The sequence below is a fragment of the Trachypithecus francoisi genome, unplaced genomic scaffold, assembly GCF_009764315.1.
Source record: "Trachypithecus francoisi isolate TF-2019V2 unplaced genomic scaffold, Tfra_2.0 Lachesis_group6, whole genome shotgun sequence".
NCBI classification, from domain to species: domain Eukaryota; kingdom Metazoa; phylum Chordata; class Mammalia; order Primates; family Cercopithecidae; genus Trachypithecus; species Trachypithecus francoisi.
The window spans coordinates 113,473,639-113,494,145 of record NW_022681471.1 but is presented as its reverse complement, the minus strand read 5'-3'; the positions used below and the strand labels follow the sequence as shown (position 1 = coordinate 113,494,145).

The 20,507-nt window shown below is 35.7% G+C and overlaps 1 protein-coding gene across 1 annotated transcript in view; it reads left to right on the top strand.

The window, feature by feature from the left end:
• The window catches only part of CNKSR2 (connector enhancer of kinase suppressor of Ras 2), a 312,142-nt gene that overhangs the window by 266,148 nt on the left and 25,487 nt on the right, over positions 1–20,507 (top strand). The window contains 2 exon segments of the mRNA XM_033201320.1: positions 97–197; positions 2,377–2,923. Of these exon segments, the coding sequence (XP_033057211.1) occupies positions 97–197; positions 2,377–2,923 (648 nt within the window).

Sequence of the window (20,507 nt, the reverse complement as noted above, 5' to 3'; positions counted from 1 at the left end):
TAGATTTCCTTTTTTTAAAGGGTAGTTCATGTTTGTGAAAATATGACTAGAAGCATTTAGTAGAATGTTGACGTATCCATGTCTGTGAATTTTCAGATTACTGGAGTGAGAGTGACAAGGAAGAAGCAGATACTCCATCAACACCAAAACAGGATAGCCCTCCACCCCCATATGATACATACCCACGACCTCCCTCGGTAAGTTAGCAACAAGAACATTACTTATCACCAGATTCTTTGACCTGAAACATCCTTTTGTATGTTAAAAACATATGCAGTAGATTGCATATCAAACTTCAGGTTTCTCAGGGGAAAAGAAAACTGGGAGTCTAAAATCAATAAGCAAATTTTTTTAAATATACAAAGAATATTTAACCAGGAAAAACAGTCACTACAGATTCCAGGCAGAATAAGTATGTCACCACTTTTATTAACAAAATATACTGTTTGTGTTAAGGTAGCCTTTGTGGAGATAATCAACAACAAAAAAGTTTTCTTAGAAAAAAGATATATAAAATGACCTTATTTATTCCACACTAATAGAGTTTATTCCTATGTCCTTTAGAATGAACTCATAAAAATTAATATTATAACTATATTGAAGATATTTTTGCATGTAGCTTTCTCAGCAGCCATGGGACCTGGTTTAATGTATATGTTCGTATGGCGTGTCAGACAATTCTCTGTAAATTACTCTGTGTATAGACTGTACTTTGATATTTTAATAGGATAAACAGCTGGTTTACTTGGGACTATCCCACTTTATGTCCCTTTCCCATCAGAATTACCAAGAGTATCTCAGTAGTGTTCCGGTTTAGACAATAATATTCCATGGTCAGGCCGGGCATGGTAGCTCATGCCTCTAATCCCAGCGCTTTGGGAGGCCAAGGCGGGCAGATCACCTGAGCTCAGGAGTTCGAGAGCAGCCTGGCCAACATGGTGAAACCCTGTCTCTACTAAAAATATAAAAATTAGCCAGGTGTGGTGGCGGGCGCCTGTAATCCCAGCTACTCAGGAGGCTAAGGCACAAGAATCGCTTGAACTTGGGAGGTGGAAGTTGCAGTGATCTGAGATCACACCACTGCACTCCAGCCTGGGTGACAGAGTGAGTCTGTGTCTCAAAATAATAATAATATTCCATGGTCACATTACCATAAGAATCAATTCTGCCTATCTTGGGACTAAGTCTTCCACATAGGAAATAGAAGCTGGATTTAGGTGACAACAGCCAACCTAATTCCATCTCAGTACTACTCCAGGGGGATAATTCATATTTTCTCTCTTTTTCTAAAACATCAGGATCTGGATAATTTCTTTTAAATATCTATAAAAGAAGAAGAATAGGAAACAGCATCTTCACTGAACAGCTGCTTAAACATGGCAATTTGTGAATTTCAAGAAGAAAACTATTCATATTATTATTAACATGTGGGAAGGTAACGGACTGCCCGCAGAGGATGCCAAGTAACTTCTCCTCCTTTACCAGGAGGGGTGGTATGCAGCTTCACCTCAGTCAGGCATGTCCTGGCTGCCACCTCAGCCCTGTTTGTGATGATCACATTTAACAAATCAGGCTCGGCCTGGGCTGGTGTGTTATTAGTCCCCAGAGGTAGAGTAAGGCTTGTGGCAGTAGAGGTGCCTGCAACTATTTTACAGTGTTCACTTGATGCTAGTCCTTTTTCTGGTTATGTTTTGTGCTATAACATATAGTCCCAAACTTTAAATTCCAGGGATAAAAATATTCCATTTTTCTTTTATATTATGTGCCCTGCAGCATCTATGCTCAAGGCTAATGGTAATCCCCAGCAAGGTATAATCTCATCCTGCCTAACATTTTTAACCCCATAGAAAGTAAGACCATCAGACAGCTTTTCTCTGGCACCCATAGGAGCAGACATTCTCCTATGAAGAAAAGGAAGGGTTCTGTCGGTTTATAGGCAACCTATTCTCATATCCAAAAGACTCTCTCCTTGTCCCCAACCCCAAGCTACATGAAATCAGGAATATGAATCCAGGGACAATACTTCTTCAAGATCTCAAAATGTGTAGAGTTTTTAAACTTTGGAATTTTTGTAGTTGCTGAATTTTCTTATGTAAGCACTAACTCTTATACTTTCATTGTTGTAAAATTTTGCATTAATATGTCAGATTTTTCATGAGAGCTTGGTATAGCAGCATTTCAATACATCCATGTCTCTGTCTCTTAAAATGTAAGCTGGGGCCTAACTTTGAGATGTCTACAAACTTGCCTAGTCATTAACTTGACTACGTAAGAGTTCATCTACTTAAATATTACCTGGTGGAAACCGAATGTGTTCCTTGGAATAGAAGTGGTCTGTTATTTTGGTAGAGACTAATTAGGGGCTCCTTTCTACAGATGAGTTGCGCCAGTCCTTATGTGGAAGCAAAACATAGCCGACTTTCCTCCACGGAGACTTCTCAGTCTCAGTCTTCTCATGAGGAGTTTCGCCAGGAAGTAACTGGGAGCAGTGCAGTGTCTCCCATTCGCAAGACAGCCAGTCAGCGCCGCTCCTGGCAGGATTTAATTGAGACGCCACTGACAAGTTCAGGCTTACACTATCTTCAGACTCTGCCCCTGGAGGATTCTGTCTTCTCTGACTCTGCAGCCATCTCCCCAGAGCACAGACGGCAGTCTACCCTGCCAACTCAGAAATGCCACCTGCAGGATCACTATGGGCCGTACCCCTTAGCTGAGAGTGAGAGGATGCAAGTGCTAAATGGAAATGGGGGCAAGCCTCGAAGTTTTACTCTGCCTCGAGATAGCGGGTTCAACCATTGCTGTCTGAATGCTCCAGTTAGTGCCTGTGACCCACAGGATGACGTGCAACCCCCAGAGGTGGAGGAAGAGGAGGAGGAGGAGGAGGAGGAAGGGGAGGCAGCAGGGGAAAACATAGGAGAAAAAAGTAAGTATGTTTCTGGAGATTCTTAGCCTGTGTACACAAAGTCCTAACCTTTTCAAACTTCTTATTTGAAGAAAATAGAATCTTGCTTCCCTTTTTTCTTAAAATAATAGTATTGCTATATAGTAAGTTAGGTCTCCCTTGGTGACCTACTTTCAGAACTTCAGTAACTTGGGAAAACATGATGAGTAATGAAGCTTATATCCCAAGATACCCACAGCTGGAGCAAATAATTTTTTTCTCCAACTAAGCCATTTGCCTTTTAAGGTTAATGGTGGTTTTTTTTCCTTCCTTCTGTTATCCACTTTATTCTCACTAGCATGCACCATCTCATTGGCCCACAGTGGTTGCCCCCTGAGTTGGGTTAAGAAACTATAAATGTTTCAAGCAGGTTGTTAGCAGAGCCTTGGTTGAACAAATGAATATACACACACACCCACTCACATCTATACATATACATATTTATCTTTCCTTTTTATTGTCAGAAGATTTAAAGGAAAAATCCAAAAGATAGTTTTTCCAAGCAGAGATTTCACATAGCATTTCTTTCAACTCCAAAGAGCTGAACTTGTTTCTAGAAACCAATTTTCCAAAAGCATCCATCTACTTTCTTGGTATGTATGTTGATTATAAAGCTCAATTTATGTGAATCAACTCTTAAAAGACAAGTCAATGAAGTAACCCTCTGTCTTGTTGACATTAAGAATATCTTTACTAGTTATTAAGTTCTTTATTCAACATGCCATGCCAAGCCTCTGTTTAATACTAACGTGACACATCAGTCCAGAAACCCAGGCTGGTTTAAGGGAAAGGCTACAACTCAGTTATTTTAGTAAGAAAGAAAATCTAGGTTAGGCTATAAGTCTTGAACATAAAATGCCCAAAACAAAATATATAGAAGAAATAGTATAAAACTGTTCACATCTCTTTATTCAAAATGTAGTCTCGGTCAATTAATACAGATAACTTGAGCAAATGGTGATGAAATCACAGTTACTTGTTTGGTACCCCTAGGGCAATAGACTTCTCTTTTTAAAAGATGAAAGCAGAATGTAGCCCTCAGACCATTTTACAAATATATGGGACTTTGATTACAGGATATATTAGTGTAAGTTCTTCATCACAACTGGAAAAGTATCTCAAAGTTCACAGATTACCAACAGGTCAAGAGCCCCATGTCAGTGTCAAGCGTGGCTCATTTAAAATGATAGTCTCTTTGGAAATGATTGACAAGAAAATACAGTGGACCCCCCTTTATGGTATGGATCTTCATTGCACTATTTAATATTATCTACCAACAAAATATAAGAATTGCTTGTAATAAAATTCATATGCTGGGGCAGTTTCCATGTGAAGTATACTTTAGCCGCAATCTCCATGAGAAACATTATAAAAGGTATGTTATTAGTACAGGAAAAGTAATTACCATTCATTACTTGTCAAGCCCTTTCAACATTCACATCTATCAGAGTTTATGGAAGACTCTTATGGAAGAAATATTTAGGAGCCATGTTAGTCCTCTGTAGGAGTTCTGGCAAGCATAATAGTAATGTTTAATATTTTAAAGATTACTAAAATTAATAAATTGTCTTCTAAAATTTAAAGATGAGTTAGAAACTTCATTTCAACTGTCATTCCGGTACTACACAACTGCTGTGACTAAGTATGTGAGGTTTATTTATTCTTTTACAAACATATTGGAGAAAACACTTTATCTCAGCTATTTTAAGATAAACTGTGTTGAAATTAGGCACAGCCCTCTGAAATAGAGAATTCTGTTCAGAAAACATTTCATCATTCCTACAGGTTAAGTCACTAATGTTGTCTTGTTTTGAAGAAGTTAGGCACTTAAGAGATCATCCTGGTCATTGAATAAGGGAAGACTAGAAAGAAGCAAGCGTGTCCTAAGACATGAAGGGAAAATATGGCACCATGCTTGCTCATTCTTCAAGTTTCCGGTAGTCCACAGAGCACCTCTAGTTAGATAGCATTCAATTTTTTCTTCTAGAGTCTCTTTTTTGTTGTTCAGTAGATTGGATTTTTTAGCCAAATAGATGCACTCCTAAGTTGGTTGGTTTTTTTCTTTACATTTCAGATGAGTTAAGTGGGTATTCAGTGCTTTCCATCTTTTTCAGTGGGCTTTCTGCAGAATAATTGTTATAAGACAGAACAGACCTAGTAAGTGTGTCAGTAAATTTGGTATTGTACTTTTTGTCTTTACAGTACAATATTGTGGTATGTTTCTTGCTATTTCAGTCAGATCTGCTTCACTGAAAGTGACCTTGCACTATCTTTCAGGCCCCATTTCTTTCTGGGTATTTTTTCCATAAATCTTGCACTTGATTTCTCCATGTACTTCAGACTGTTCATAACAGAGTAGTGCATTCATGCTTTCTGGAAGATGCTTATTATTCAATGAAATGTATGTTTGTTCTATTTTGGTTTTCCGCATTGCTATTTCTAATATTTAGGAGTAGGCAATTTGATGAACACCTTATTCAGGAAACATCAGCTTTAAAAACCAGTGTTTTCAAAAGAATCTTTAAGGTCTAGTTATGGGATGTCATATTTATGGCTTCCCTGGATTGACCATTAGGAGTAAGTTCTCAGGCTGCTTGTTCAGATCAAGCTGTTTGGTGTTATGTCAGCAGAGCAAAAATTATACACGGGAACGAAGCTGTGGCCATTACATTAGCCTTAGCCTCCCGTACACGTCCTCCAACACAGAGTGCTCACTGTGCTGCCACCCAGTTCAGCAGGCAACCTGTGCTTGTAAAAATCAAAATCCAATGGCAGTGTGTTACTAACTGTGCTGCTCCAGGTCAGCATTCAGTTTGACCTCCTGAAGTGAATTTGTAGTAATCAAGTACAGAACTTGATGACTACAAAATTATCAGTTTAATGTGTAGTTCCAAACATTTTTCTCAGTTTGCCAAGAAATTAAAAATAGGAAGTATCAGGCAAGTGGCCAAGAGAAATAATGGAAGAAAACATGAAAATAGTCTGTCATATGCTTTAAGGGTGAAGAATTATGTCCTCTTTCTTATTTATATTTTATCTTACCTTGTATCACAATATATGTTATATAGTGCTTATGAGCTTACAGAGCAATCTAAGAAGCAAGATATACCTAAATCCATGCCTTAACTGTTTTTCATTTTCCTTATGGATATGGAATTTGGCCCTGCTTATAAGTGTATTTAGCCTTCCTTAGAACAGACTTCAATCTGTGTTCTCATGGCTGAACTACCTTTTGCCTTATTTTGAAATTCAATTATTTAACTGAGTCATACTGTGATTTTCTTAGGCTGAACTCATTTTAGTCTGAAATGGATGGTACTAAAAGTACACAGATGAGACCTGTCTTGTTTTCCTTTGACTGAAAAGTCAGCTTGCATATTAATTATCTTGACCCATTTCACTGACATTTGAGAAAAGACAAGTAATTTCCTGTTATCCCAATTAGCAGTTTCAAACCTTACTAGGTATGGACCTTATAAGACATCAGCTAAATTAAATTATAAATTATGTCATTCTATGCAACTTTAAAGGAATATAAATTATGAAAGTATGGGACAAAATATGAAGATATATTTCATTCAGAAATAATCTGCCATAACATTAAAATGCTATTTTGGTTAATACAGCTTGAAGTCAGCTTAGAAAATCTCGCTTTCCTTTGCTGTATGTACTAGCCAATTCAGATGAGGTTTTGAAAAACATTATCCCTTAATCCTGCTGATTTTCCCCTAAGCAATTATAAGGGAACTCTCCTGGACACACATTCTTGGTGCCTTCATTTACTCAGTGAAGTCATAATGTCCTTTATCATTGTCTTCAAGATTACCTACCAGTATTCTCACTTAATTTACACATATAGTAGCTTGGTCTTAGAAATCTAAAGCAAAACCTAGGTCTTTTAAGGGGGAATAAAATCTATTACCTTGGAGCCACTGTACACATTAGATTATCAGGCTGAAATATTACTGACACTTTCAAAATGAGATCTGCTGAGAAATATATTTTAAGGTTATTTTTAAAAATCTAGACTGAGTTTGGTGGCTCATGCCTGTAATCCCAGCTTTGTCACTGTCCCACTTACAACTGGTATGATTGATCAAGTCATTTAACACCTCGAGACCTCACTGTCTTCATTTTCAAATCATACGGTAATAATACCCAGCTTTTGAGGTTGCATGAGTATTCAATGAAGTGATATCAGAAAGCACCTTAGATCCATATATGACACATTATAATTCTGTCCAGTAAATGTTATATAGATTTTATATTTGTTTTATTTATAGATTTATATAATTATATAGATTTTATGTAGATTTGTATTAAGGCAAAGTGGGCAGTTACAATACTTAAATAGTGCATTAGGCCTGGCAAACCTCATTAAGTAATGTTTACTACATGTCCTATCTTTGTTCAGTTCTAGCCATCGAGTCGAACCATATGAAATGTTGCTTTTGTAGGTCAAAATGATGAAACATTAGCAATTTTGTATGTTTCAACCTAACATATTAGCTGTGTTCTGGGAGCTAAAATAGAAATGTTTCTCATTTCTCATTCTTATCACTCACTACTCCTTTCCTTTTTGACTTTGGACATTTGGGAACTCAAAAGAACCTTGTATTCCAAATAGCAATAATTTTATCAGATATATGTACTGAAATATTTATTTATAGATCTTGTCATTTGGGTCTCATTTCAAATATTTCCCCTCAGAGACCCTTTCTGACAACCCAGTCTGACCCAGATACCCGCCACCACCATTCATCCTCTTGTATGGTTACCCTGTTTTACATTTTTTCCAGCTTTATCACTATGAGTATAATATTAATATTGTTCACAGATTTATTTTCCATCCCTACCCACCAGAATATAAACTTCTGAAGAGTGGGGATTTTATTCCTGTCTTATACACCTAGCACCTAAAACAGTATATGGCCCATAGTAGCCCAGGCACTATTGAAAGCATGAATGAGTGAATGAATGAGTAATAGCTAACCCCTTTTGTTACTAACTTCCTTTCAATTTTATTATTTATAGAACTAAAGTTATTGTATCCAGCATATGACATAAAAGAAATCAAAACATTGCAGAATCCTCATTTTTGGTATTTTGTGAAGGGAAAGCCAGGACTGCATGTATTCAGCACACCCTCTTTATGCTGGAGACCACAAAGCTGGGATGCTGATAACTAGAATTACTGCTCTTCACGTTATGGCTCTTTTATGGTCACATTCTCTACTATTGAAACCATTTCCTCCTGTTTCACTGCCATTTCAAAGATGAAGGCCACAAGAATATGACATCTGAAATAACTAGTTCATTGTCATAAATCAGTTAGAAACCAGATCTTCCAACTTTCTTTTGGTTCTTCCCACCAAAATCCACTGCCTGTAGAAGAAAGGAAAACTCAAATCACTACCAGTGCTTGGCTAACATTCCTAGTTATCCATCACCTAGCTTCATCTTAATTAGTTTGTAAAAAGTGTTGAAACTGCAACTTGTACTTTGGCAAATAACCAATAGCCCTGCATCAGCCAGGAGAATAATCTCAAAAGTGTTAATAAGTAATGACATCAGATGTAAATGGCAAAAGAAGGAATTGTAGATGCTGTCAAGTCACAACAGCAGAATATTTGGCCAGAAGAGAATTAAAGCTCACACAAAACAATGTCAACCCCTCACTAGCATAGGTAAGATGTTATGATTTATGTTATTTTTTCTTACCAAGAGGGATTATTAGATTCAGCCACACTGTTATCTGCTACTATTTTCACGCATCAAAAAAAAAAAGAAATCACTTCTCTTCAGCTCAATAATAGCATATTGTTCATTTCTCCATAGAGTACCTTCTAGCTTATTGTATGAGAACCTACAGCCTCTTTTTACCTTGCTCACCCTTGCCAGAGTAGTCCGAAGGTCACAAATGCCTCATTTTTGTCCCTCAGCATACACAATTTACCTCCTATGGTTGGTTACCAACTACCAGAAGATGATAGATTAAGATTTAATAAGATTGCACCATAAAACATATCTTGGAGATTTTTTAACTACCCTATTTTTGTTGTGTAATTCCAGAGTAATAACTTGCTTATTGCAAAATAAATAGTACAGTGATGAAAGTGCAAAACCACCTTCTCTTTTCTTTACTCTCCAAAGTTACTGTCAAGTTAAGGTTTTAAAAATCAATTCTTGCATGAATTTATTTTCCTTATATATCTCTATCTTGTAACTCAATGTGAGTTAGGGATATGAAGGATGGTTTAGTTGATTATCAGTTAGAGTTCCTGTAAAACTTTTTAGATATGGCATTAGTTTATAATGTAAGCAACCGTCCTGTGAAATAACTTACATAGCACCTTAGAACCCAGCCCAGTCCCAAAATTTATTACTCTCGAAAATGTAGCAGTTGACCTTTTCAAAAACAATAGAAATGTGAGAAGAAAAAAATGGCATTGGTTGTACATGCACACTCATACACTGCCCCCCACAACACACCCCCTCACACACACCCCAACTCAAATATCAGAAGTTCTCTTGCCTACTTGCCTAATGCCTTAATGCCTTATGAATTTTGCTCAGCTTTCTTTATGAAGATCTTCCAGTACTTTCAGTTTATACAAAGCTCTGTGATGAAAAGAGCCAAGCCAGAGCCAGTTAGAAACAATTAGCCAGTCTATGCTATTGTGAATAGTGCCGCAATAAACAAACGTGTGCATGTGTCTTTGTAGTAGAGTAATTTATAATCCTTTGGGTATATACCCAGTAGTGGGATGGCTGGGTCATATGGTACATCTAGTTCTAGATCCTTGAGGAATCGCCATACTGTTTTCCATAATGGTTGAACTAGTTACAATCCCACCAACAGTGTAAAAGTGTTCCTATTTCTCCACATCCTCTCCAACACCTGTTGTTTCCTGACTTCTTAATGATTGCCATTCTAACTGGTGTGAGATGGTATCTCATTGTGGTTTTGATTTGCATTTCTCTGATGGCCAGTGATGATGAGCATTTTTTCATGTGTCTGTTGGCTGTATGGATGTCTTCTTTTGAGAAATGTCTGTTCATATCCTTTCCCCACTTTTTGATGGGGTTGTTGCTTTTTTCTTGTATATTTGTTTGAGTTCTTGGTAGATTCTGGATATTAGCCCTTTGTCAGATGAGTAGGTTGCAAAAATTTTTTCCCATTCTGTAGGTTGCCTGTTCACTCTGATGGTAGTTTCTTTGGCTGTGCAAAAGCTCTTTAGTTTAATTAGATCCCATGTGTCAATTTTTGCTTTTGCTGCCGTTGCTTTTGGTGTTTTAGACATGAAGTCCTTGCCCATGCCTATGTCCTGAATGGTACTACCTAGATTTTCTTCTAGGGTTTTTATGGTATTAGGTCTAACATTTAAGTCTCTAATCCATCTTGAATTAATTTTCGTATAAGGGGTAAGGAAAGGATCCAGTTTCAGCTTTCTACTTATGGCTAGCCAATTTTCCCAGCACCATTTATTAAATAGGGAATCCTTTCCCCATTTCTTGTTTCTCTCAGGTTTGTCAAAGATCAGATGGCTGTAGATGTGTGGTATTATTTCTGAGGACTCTGTTCTGTTCCATTGGTCTATATCTCTGTTGTGGTACCAGTACCATGCTGTTTTGGTTACTGTAGCCTTGTAGTATAGTTTGAAGTCAGGTAGCGTGACGCCTCCAGCTTTGTCCTTTTGACTTAGGATTGCTTGGAATCAACCCAAATGTCCATCTGTGACAGACTGGATTAAGAAAATGTGGCACATATACACCATGGAATACTATGCAGCCATCAAAAAGGATGAGTTTGCGTCCTTTGTAGGGACATGGATGCAGCTGGAAACCATCATTCTTAGCAAACTATCACAAGAAGAGAAAACCAAACACCGCATGTTCTCACTCATAGGTGGGAACTGAACAATGAGATCACTTGGACTCGGGAAGGGGAACATCACACACTGGGGCCTATCATGGGGAGGGGGGAGGAGGGAGGGATTGCATTGGGGAGTTATACATGATATAAACGTTATGCACATGTACCCTAGAACTTAAAGTATAAAAAAAAAAAAAAAAAAAAAAAGAAACAATTAGCCAGTCTAGCCTCCAAAAGCGAGAAAGCAGAACTTGGATATGGGCTTCATAGCCACTGAGTCTGGTGACCAGTTTACCTACAGATTTTAGCTTCAAGTTATAAAACACTGAACCTTCTACTAAACAATCTCTCCTATTTCCATTGTTCTCACTAGTTCCATACTACTAGCCACTCAGATTTTCTTATGCCGTGCCATAGGTACATCTTGGCCTAATATTTGGTCTTAATAACACAATCTATTACACTCTAAACTTTTTCTTTTAATGGGAAAATGTTCCCACTACTATGTCATTCAATAAGGAAAAAGTGCCCATTATTATATTTTTAAGTGGAAAATGTGATCTTAAAAAATTAATAGTTAAACCTCATACTTGAGAACTTATAGCAGGTTCTTGTCTCAGGAATGACAATTTCGTATATTTTTGTTTTTATTACAAACACAAAATATGCCAATAAAATCAACTGTCTGGATTATTTTGCAGACATTTTAGAATACTTGAAAATAAGAGTTATAGTTGTGTAACTCAGTGATTGACTTCAGAGCTTTTAGAACTACAAACTCTTTAACGTTCTTACTCATAGATTTTCTAACATTTCAATATCTAGATTTAGCCAGCTAAAGTGCCAACTATATCTCTGTATTGTATATGTGGTTTGTTGTATCAATATATAATCCAATTAGTTCCAAACATGCATTCATGCATTCAACATGCATTTATTGTTTATTTTTCTACACACAAGGTACCATGTTAAGAGCCTGTCTAGCTCTTCCGTAAGTCTATTTACAACAGAAATGTGTAAATTATTTTTAAGAAATAAGAGATTTTTTTCTTTCTGATAACATGAAACACAGCAAGTAATTCCAAATATGCAACATCTTTGTTACCTTGTAGCAGTAGTTTTCCCTAGTAACCAGTTTATAATTTTATAAAACTTATTCATTGAGAGATGGTGCAAGATATTTTATTTTTATGTTAAGTTACTTATCACTTATGCAAAATTTATAAGACTAGTTAAAATCAGATGAGATCACTTAAAGAGCTATTTCTGATTCAGCTTATTCCTTAAACATCATGGTTGAGGAATATGCATTCTGGTTACCCAGTTGTACTGATTAACACAAATCAGATGTCTAAAAATCAATGAACTGAACTTCATATTATACTGACCATAGATTAATTTTTTTTTATAATTGAGAAAGCACTTCTTAATGTTATGCTATAATCATTGTAGAATTTGATTATCAGAAAAACCTATTAATATAGGGAATATTAGCAGAGCGTTAAATACAGAACATTATATTGTATTTTGAATGTCTATTTTAGGGAAATTTGAACCTTAAAATTTTAAATAGTTTTTCATTTCCTTCCACATTTGAAATCCCTAATCTTCCATGATTTTGAATCTGTTACTTTTACTGTGCTATTTCTCTTTTGATAAATCATCCGTAGAATGTAGTTACTTAATGCCTAAGATCTATTCACTTAAGACCTCCAATTTTATTGGTCATTTTCGTTATTTTTTTTTTTAATTTTTGTTGTTATGGCCCCTCCACTGCTCCATGACTGAATTTAGAGTTTATTCTGTAACTTATGAAATGGACATTGTAAAGCATATACCTTGAGATTCTTGGTGAGAGAAAATAGCCCATAACTTTGATGTCACTAAACTTAAACTGTACACATTTTTTTTTCTCTTTATTTAGCATCTTGGGTTCTTAGATTCATGATGCACTTTTATTAACTTGATTAGAAGGATTTTGCCTCAGCACTAGAGGTAGGCAAGATGTTTATCATTACAAAAATAATTCTGTAGAAATACTGAATAGTTTTGCTGAATAAGTAACTGCAAACGTGCCTTAACTTTGAATGCTTCTTTAAATTTGTAAGCATCTTTTTTTAATGTGTTACTGTCAGTGGTATCTCTCTGGCAAATAGTACAGTACCTATTTTAAAATGTTTTATGTTAAGGAAATGGATTCATTTAATAGATGAATTGCTTTTAATTGGGCTTGGCATGAAACATGAGTCATGCTGTATGTAAATATGCATATAGCCCTCTCACCATAGAACTTAGAGTTTTGAAGCACTTATCTTCACTTTCTACCCAAAACAGAAACTTTTGCATATTTAAAAAATTGTTGTTGAGCCTCTGCTTGAATATTTTAGAGACTCAGAACTCCCGCCTCCAAAAGCAGGCATTTCATGTTGAAGAGCCTTACTTACATTACAGAGTTCTTCCTTGTATTGATACAAAAACAAACTTCTGCTAAACTTTCTACTCATTGTGGATCTTAAAATTGCAAATTCGAAAAATCCAGAGCAAGCATTTGAAAGCCTGTCATGTTGAAAGATGATAAGATAGTCTTTGAAGTTCCAGAGAACATAATAGATAAAGGGCACAAGGAGGCTGATTTTAGATTGATATAAAAAAAAATCCAATTTTTGCAGGTTTATATAAGTTTAGTGGGCTCCTCATTACTCAGAGTGTTTAGGAAGAGGGTGAATAACCAGCTACCAGCCAGGAATTCCCAAGTTAGCTGGAAAGTTCAACCTGATGGTTTCTTCCAACTCTAAAGTTTTATAGTTCTCTTCAGCATAATGGTCTTGCCCTTTGCTCTCACCATATGCCTTGCACATTGTATATATCTCTGAAACTCTAAAATGGAATTGTGTTATCAAACATAATTCGTGTTGTCTCTTCTTGAGGTATCTTTATGCCTGTGACACATGAGTTCTAGGTAACGCATCATCCTGGCTACCCTCATCTGGACTCCTTGTTTCTTTATAGAATCCCCATGCTAAGTGTATTGGAACTATTACAGTGATCTAGACACTATACTTTTGTTAACATGATTACATTAGTTTTAACGTGCTCACTGTTGGCTCATATAATGCTTTAATGTTATCAAGTGGTAAGCATTCCACTTACTTGATTTTTTAATCTAAGTGCAGCTATTTATATTTATTTCTGTTAAATTTTTAACTTATCATGTTTCACCCAAAGTATTTGACTCTGTTACAAAGTTTGGAAGCTCAGTTTATCATATATGATATTACTCATTTGTCTTATCATTTAATAATCCTCCAAAATTCTAAGCGCCCTTTCTATGTTTTTAACTGATTCATCAAGGAAAACACATTTTTTAAGAAAACATTTTAAAGAAGAAAGGGCCAAGGACAGAGATTTACAGCATTAAATTTTAAACTTTATGTGTTAATTTTATTCAGTCATTCAAAGTCCTTATATGGATCCACCTAATACTAACATCATTCAGCCCATATTACAGTGTCTTTATTCATAAGGGTAGCAGACAAAATTCATCTTATGTAAGACATACTGCCCAGGGTTTTCCTCTTCCCTTCCAACTTAGAGATACTGTCCCCAAAAGAAGTCATTTTAAATGCTTCATTTTTTATTAAATTCATGTTGGTTTGTCAAACAAAATTAAAAAATAAAATTGCACCCACTCATCGTCTATTTTTAAAATTTTATATTTATATCAGGTTTATCAATATGTTCATCGGAGAACTCATGCTTTTTTTGTTTGTTTGGATAAGAGGACTCTTAAGATTTAAGCATTAAGTCTCATGGAATGCTGACAGTAGCCCTAAGATAATTTCCAAAAAGTTTATTCACTTGCTAAGATTATAACCTTCTAGTTTAAAGGAACCACAGAATGGTTCTTAGTAGTCCCTTGTCTCCAGAAGCATTTATGTTTTAATGCCCTAGTTTGAAGACTTTTTTTCTTGCAGGAAAAGCCTAAAATGTCATTGAAGCCATTATGGTTCTACTTTTTGTCATTAATGTTTTCTTAATTTTTCTTTACAAAAGCTTTGTATCTTCAGTTTTTTTCATAAGCTTCAGCTGAACATTTGCCTTTGTGGTGCTTTTCTTACAAACAATTGGTATTATTTTCTACTTCTTCATTTCTTATAGCTTCTTATTCCATATTTTATAGAAATCCTCCTTAAACTAAAGCTTGTTCTAAAGAAGCTCCTTGTAACTACCTTAACTTCATTTGCATCCCCTTTCCCTCCCTCATTGGGACAGTTTACGCTTGTATTACTGGAATTTAATTTTTTAAAACTGCTGATCATTAAAACTTTCCATTTGTCTTTGTAAAGTTTGAAAATCATATCTTTAATAATCTAGGGTCCATATCCAGCTATGTGTTCTTTCCCTTCACCACTAGAAGAAAAAAACAAAAACGAAAAAGCAAAATTACAGAATGTGTTTCTTTTAGTTCTCTTTGTGCCGTAAAAGTTCTTCCCTGTTGTTCAGCATTAAATCCCAAATAGGTTCCACATATTTCTTTGTATTTCTGAAACATGAAATCATCAGGGTTTAAATGCATGCAGTAATTACTTACATGTATTGATCTCATTTTCAATGCATTAAATCCTGTAATTAATATATTGGTGGCTTCAGCAGAAAATATTGAAGTTCAGGTTATATTATTTTATATTTTTTCATCTTCAGAAGATTTTATAGAAGTCGATTCAACTTTTAGTCTACAATAATAGGAAACATGACACTATAAAAATTATGTGACTTCATTAGGACAATTTACAATATTTTTAAGCCTTTGTTCTTGCATGCCTCAATCAATACCAGAATATGTTTGTATAGAGTATTGGAACTCTACAGACCTGGTTGGACTTTTACAGATCTAGTAAGAGTAAGAAAATGAGAGTACCAAAGATTTCTAATAGTTGTTTTTGTTAGATCCAAGTCCTAACCTGATCAGCCATATTCTTCAGTCAACTATTCAGTGGCTCCTAAGAATTATCATTCTATACTATGCCCCAGTTTACATTCTTTATAAATAATAGCTTCAAATTACAGAAACAGTTGCATTCAGACTTCTTCATTTTAAGCCCTTTTACCTAAAGTAATAATGACTTGGTAGTATAAAACTGTACTACCAATTTCTGCTCTAAAGAGCTTTTAGAAATTGGGGTGATATTTGAGTATTTATTAGATTATCTTGCTGTAATCTATCTAGTGCAAGATACTTGCTGCCTGTCTGTAAAAGAAAAGGATGTTTGCTAAAGGTAATCTCTTTCAGCATATTTTTAGAAAGTACATAGTAACATTTCAGGATGTATGGTTTAATGAAGAGTAGCGTTGCACCACATTGTCAGTGCTTCTTGATATTTTCACACATAGCCACTGATATACCTCTCCCAACTGAATAATTAACATAGCCAATTTTAAAAATAAACAAACTTGATTTAGCCCTTCAAAATTTATTTGCTTATAATTCACCGAGCTTGTATGTATTAAACAAAACATATAAGAGGTACTTCATTGTCATGGAACCCAAACTAAGTAAGTATTAAATGAAACTCATTCATGGATTTTAGCTTACAAAATGCTGCATATTGTCAGAAGAAGAAAGGCATAGGTGTCCAAAAATTGGTTTCTAATTAATTATAATATGGAGAATTTTAAAAAGAATGAATAACTTTTTTACAATTCCAGCCAAAATTTAGTATGTCCTCCATTATATGGAGCAGTGAATTTAAAAATTACTTTCATGTTTTTAGAGTTTGAGATAGCCAAATTACACAAATGATTCACTGTTTAAACATCAGTAATAATTTCCACTGGTGGCATAAAATCAGGCTTCAGTTTCTGAAGTGTGTATGGAAATCCTATGCGTTACTGATATTTAGAACTACCTTTTTCGTATATTAAGATGATTGATGTTAATCAAGAGCCCTAAATCAGTTGATAAACGATTTTCACAAAATGCAGAGATATTCTATTTTACTTTTTGTCTTAAATTTTAAAGAAAGAAAGAAAACAAAGGAAAAAGACATAATTAGTTGTTTTACTTGACAATCAGCAAAAGTCTGCTAAGCAGGGCGTAGCTATCATCCCAAAGGTGAATAATAAAAACAATCATAAACTGGACTGATCATATATATGAACAATGCCTAAAATCTCAAGAACCATTTATTGTACTTGCAATTGAGTTTAGTGCTTAAAATGATGAGAATTTTGCCTATAAAATCATAATTCCTATGGATAAAGAATGGGCACAAACTGCTATCTTTTTTTAATATAAAAAGAAATAGGCTGCCTCTAAGTTTGTTTTTTCGTTTTTCTTTTTTTGAGATGGAGTTTCACTCTATTGCCTAGGCTGGAGTGCAGTGGCACGATCACAGCTCACTGCAACCTCCACCTCCCAGGTTCAAGCGATTTCCGGCTAATTTTTGTATTTTTAGTAGAGATGCGGTTTCACCATGTTGTCCAAGCTGGTCTTGAACTCCTGACCTCAAGTGATCCTCCCACCCTGGCCTCCCAAAGTGTTAAGATTACAGGCATGAGCCACTGCACCCGCCTGCCCCTAAGTTTTCTATCATGACTTGTTCCAAAAGGTAGAATTATGATGTATTAATTTATCTACCTAACCAAACTTTATTCTATTCATTGCACAATTTCTAAAATCAGATATTATCTGAAATTGACAATATCTGATATATTTCTATATTATCCCCCAATAGCTCATAATTCAGGTGGTTGTAACCCAGTTAAATGATAAAAGCCATGAGGCTTGACTGAGTGAGGGAGAATACTAATTCTTAGTTTTTCATTGTCTCTAATGAAATGACTGACTTTTTAGAAAAGCCATTTAATTTATCCACTAATATTATAAGGCATCAGATACTTTTAGAGAATGCTTTTTTAGAATTTAAACTCAGTTTTCAAAAAAGATTATTAAATGCACATCGTATTCTAAAAGTAAATATGAATTAATTCAACTATTTGGGCAAAATTTGGTGACTTTTTCTGTTACATTTTCAATATTTTATAGAAATGCACATATAATAAATGTAACATGGCATTTTAAAATGTTAAAACAGTAACTAATGGTTTTGTCACAGTCGTATTTATTTTGCCTCATCCATGTGGTACAGAAACCTAGCCATTCAAAATGTGTTTAAAGGACAAAGTTTTACACATAGCAATAGAGCTATATCAAGCAATTTGTCTGCAGCCCCTTCCAGCGTTTCCCCAAAGTAGTAGGGTGGTGAGGTTTTTTTATAGTAATTCCATCAATCTGCTTCTATCAACAGAGAAGGACCTTTAGAGAGTATATTTATAAGTTATATTTATAATTAAAATCTCATCCTGAGTCTAAGATTTTGTCTTACCTCATCTACTCCTAACATTAATGACATATGAATATCTTGACAATGTAGGTCATTCAAAGAAAACACCCTTTAGCAGTGGTTACACTATCACTTCATATAAGGTCAAAATCATTCTTCCTTGACATAGCAAGCAGTGCTAGAAATAGCATTCTTTGACTTCAGTGACTTATCTTCCTAATATTTCCACCTCTGCTACGTAGTTCACCCCAAAAACTTTAAGTAGATCTTCTCACTTCAGTTGAAAATCTAGTGAGGTATAAAGCATTTTACATAGTTGTTTAATAGAAGTCTATTCAGTGTTCAGCTTGTACTCGCAAATACTGAGATTTTGAATTAAGAGTATTTTGGTGATTTAATTAATTCAAATAATATTTATGGAGGCAGCACAGTGTCCTGAGTACCCACTCTGCTAAGTGCTGGAAAAACAAAAATCTTTAAATTACAGAATCAATAAATTCATTATTTAATGGGAGAGAAAAACATACAAATGTAACAGTACAGTATATTAGATGTTTTGAGAAATGAACACATTAAGTTCTATGAAAGCACTTAAGAGGTCTTGATTATCTCTACCTTGTGAAATCAGACAAGACCTCACAGAGGATGTGACATTCAAGCTGGATGAATAAGGTTTCACCAGGAGAAAAAGAAAAGGAGGGTACGTTCTAGGTGGTAAAAAAAAATAAAAAAATAAAAAACAAAATGGCATCAGCAAAGGTGGACAGGTAGAAAAACAAAGAATAATTTAGAGAAATACGGTAGTACAGATGAGACAAAGATTTATGTTAGAAATGAATTTAAAAGGTCCTAATATATCATGTTTAGAGGTTTGGATTGTATCCCAAAGAACATGATAGAGAGCTTCAGTAGTTCACTCTGGCCAATATAGATGTATTGATGTGGGAGAATACAGGTGATGGGGTACCAGTTAGAAAACTACTTCAACAATCCAGATGAGAGATATGATACCCTCCCTTGACAAATGTGAAGGCAAAACGTTACCTTCTCAGAGGAAGATCCAACAGATAGAAAGTAGGTCTTGAAGAGTATAGTAGAAACTTGGAGCTCTCCTAATGAAGAATTGGATATTGGGCTAACCAGGCACTAATAAGAGGTCTGCCAAGTAGCCCTGAATGGCCTGAAGTCAGAAAACACAAATTTAGAATGGTGACAATCAGTGTGCATATACAGTTTTTTCTAGCAATGCCCAGTGGCCAGGCAGGAGTAAGAAAGCACATATTGGAACAAGTACATGTAATACATATCCAAGAGGGATTGAGGGGTCTAGTCAGAGGGGTCCAAATTAGATAAGGAAATTAATTGAGGAGGGGGATGGTTCTTAATAAGATCAAAGACTAGACATCATATCATGAAAGAGATGGAAAGAGAGGAAGCTATATTCAGGGAAAGCTGTAATATTTAGGAAGTGATGTGGCTTCCCATGATGACAAGCTCAAATGTGTATTGATTTTGGATTAGTAAGAATTCAACGCAGAGGGCACTTATTACAAAACAGCTCTTCAATATGACTCTTTTAAGTTTGCATCTTGAAGAAAAAACTTTGGAACACTTTGCACATGGATGTGTATTAGTCTGCTTTCACATGGCCGATAAAGACATACCTGAGACTGGGAAGAAAAAGAGGTTTAATGGACTTACAGTGCCACATGGCTGGGGAGGTCTCACAGTCATGGCGGAAGGCAAGGAGGAGCAAGTCACGTTTTACATGGATGGTGGCAGGCAAAGAGAGAGAGCTTGTGGAGGGAAACTCCCATTTTTAAAACAATCAGATGTTATGAGACTTACTCACTATTATGAGACCAGCACAAGAAAGACCCACCCCCATGATTCAGTTATCTCCCGCTGGGTCCCTCCCACAACCCATGGGAATTATGGGAGCTACAAGATGAGATTTGGGTGGGGACACAGAACGTATTATTCCACCCCTGGCCCCACCCAAATCTCATGTCCTCACATTTCAAAAGCAATCATGCCTTCCCAACAGTCCCCTGAAGTCTTAACTCATTTCAGCATTAACTCAAAAGTCCACAGTCCAAAGTCTCATCCAAGACAAGGCAAGTCCCTTCCACCTATGAGCCTGTAAAATCAAAAGCAAGTTAGTTACTTCCTAGATACATTGGGGGGATACAGGCATTGGATAAATACAGCCATTCCAAATGGGAGAAATTGGCCAAAACAAAGGAGCTACAGGCCCCATGCAAGTCCAAAACCCAGCAGGGCAGTAAAATCTTAAAGCTCCAAAAGAATCTCCTTTGACTGCATGTTTCACATACAGGTCACACTG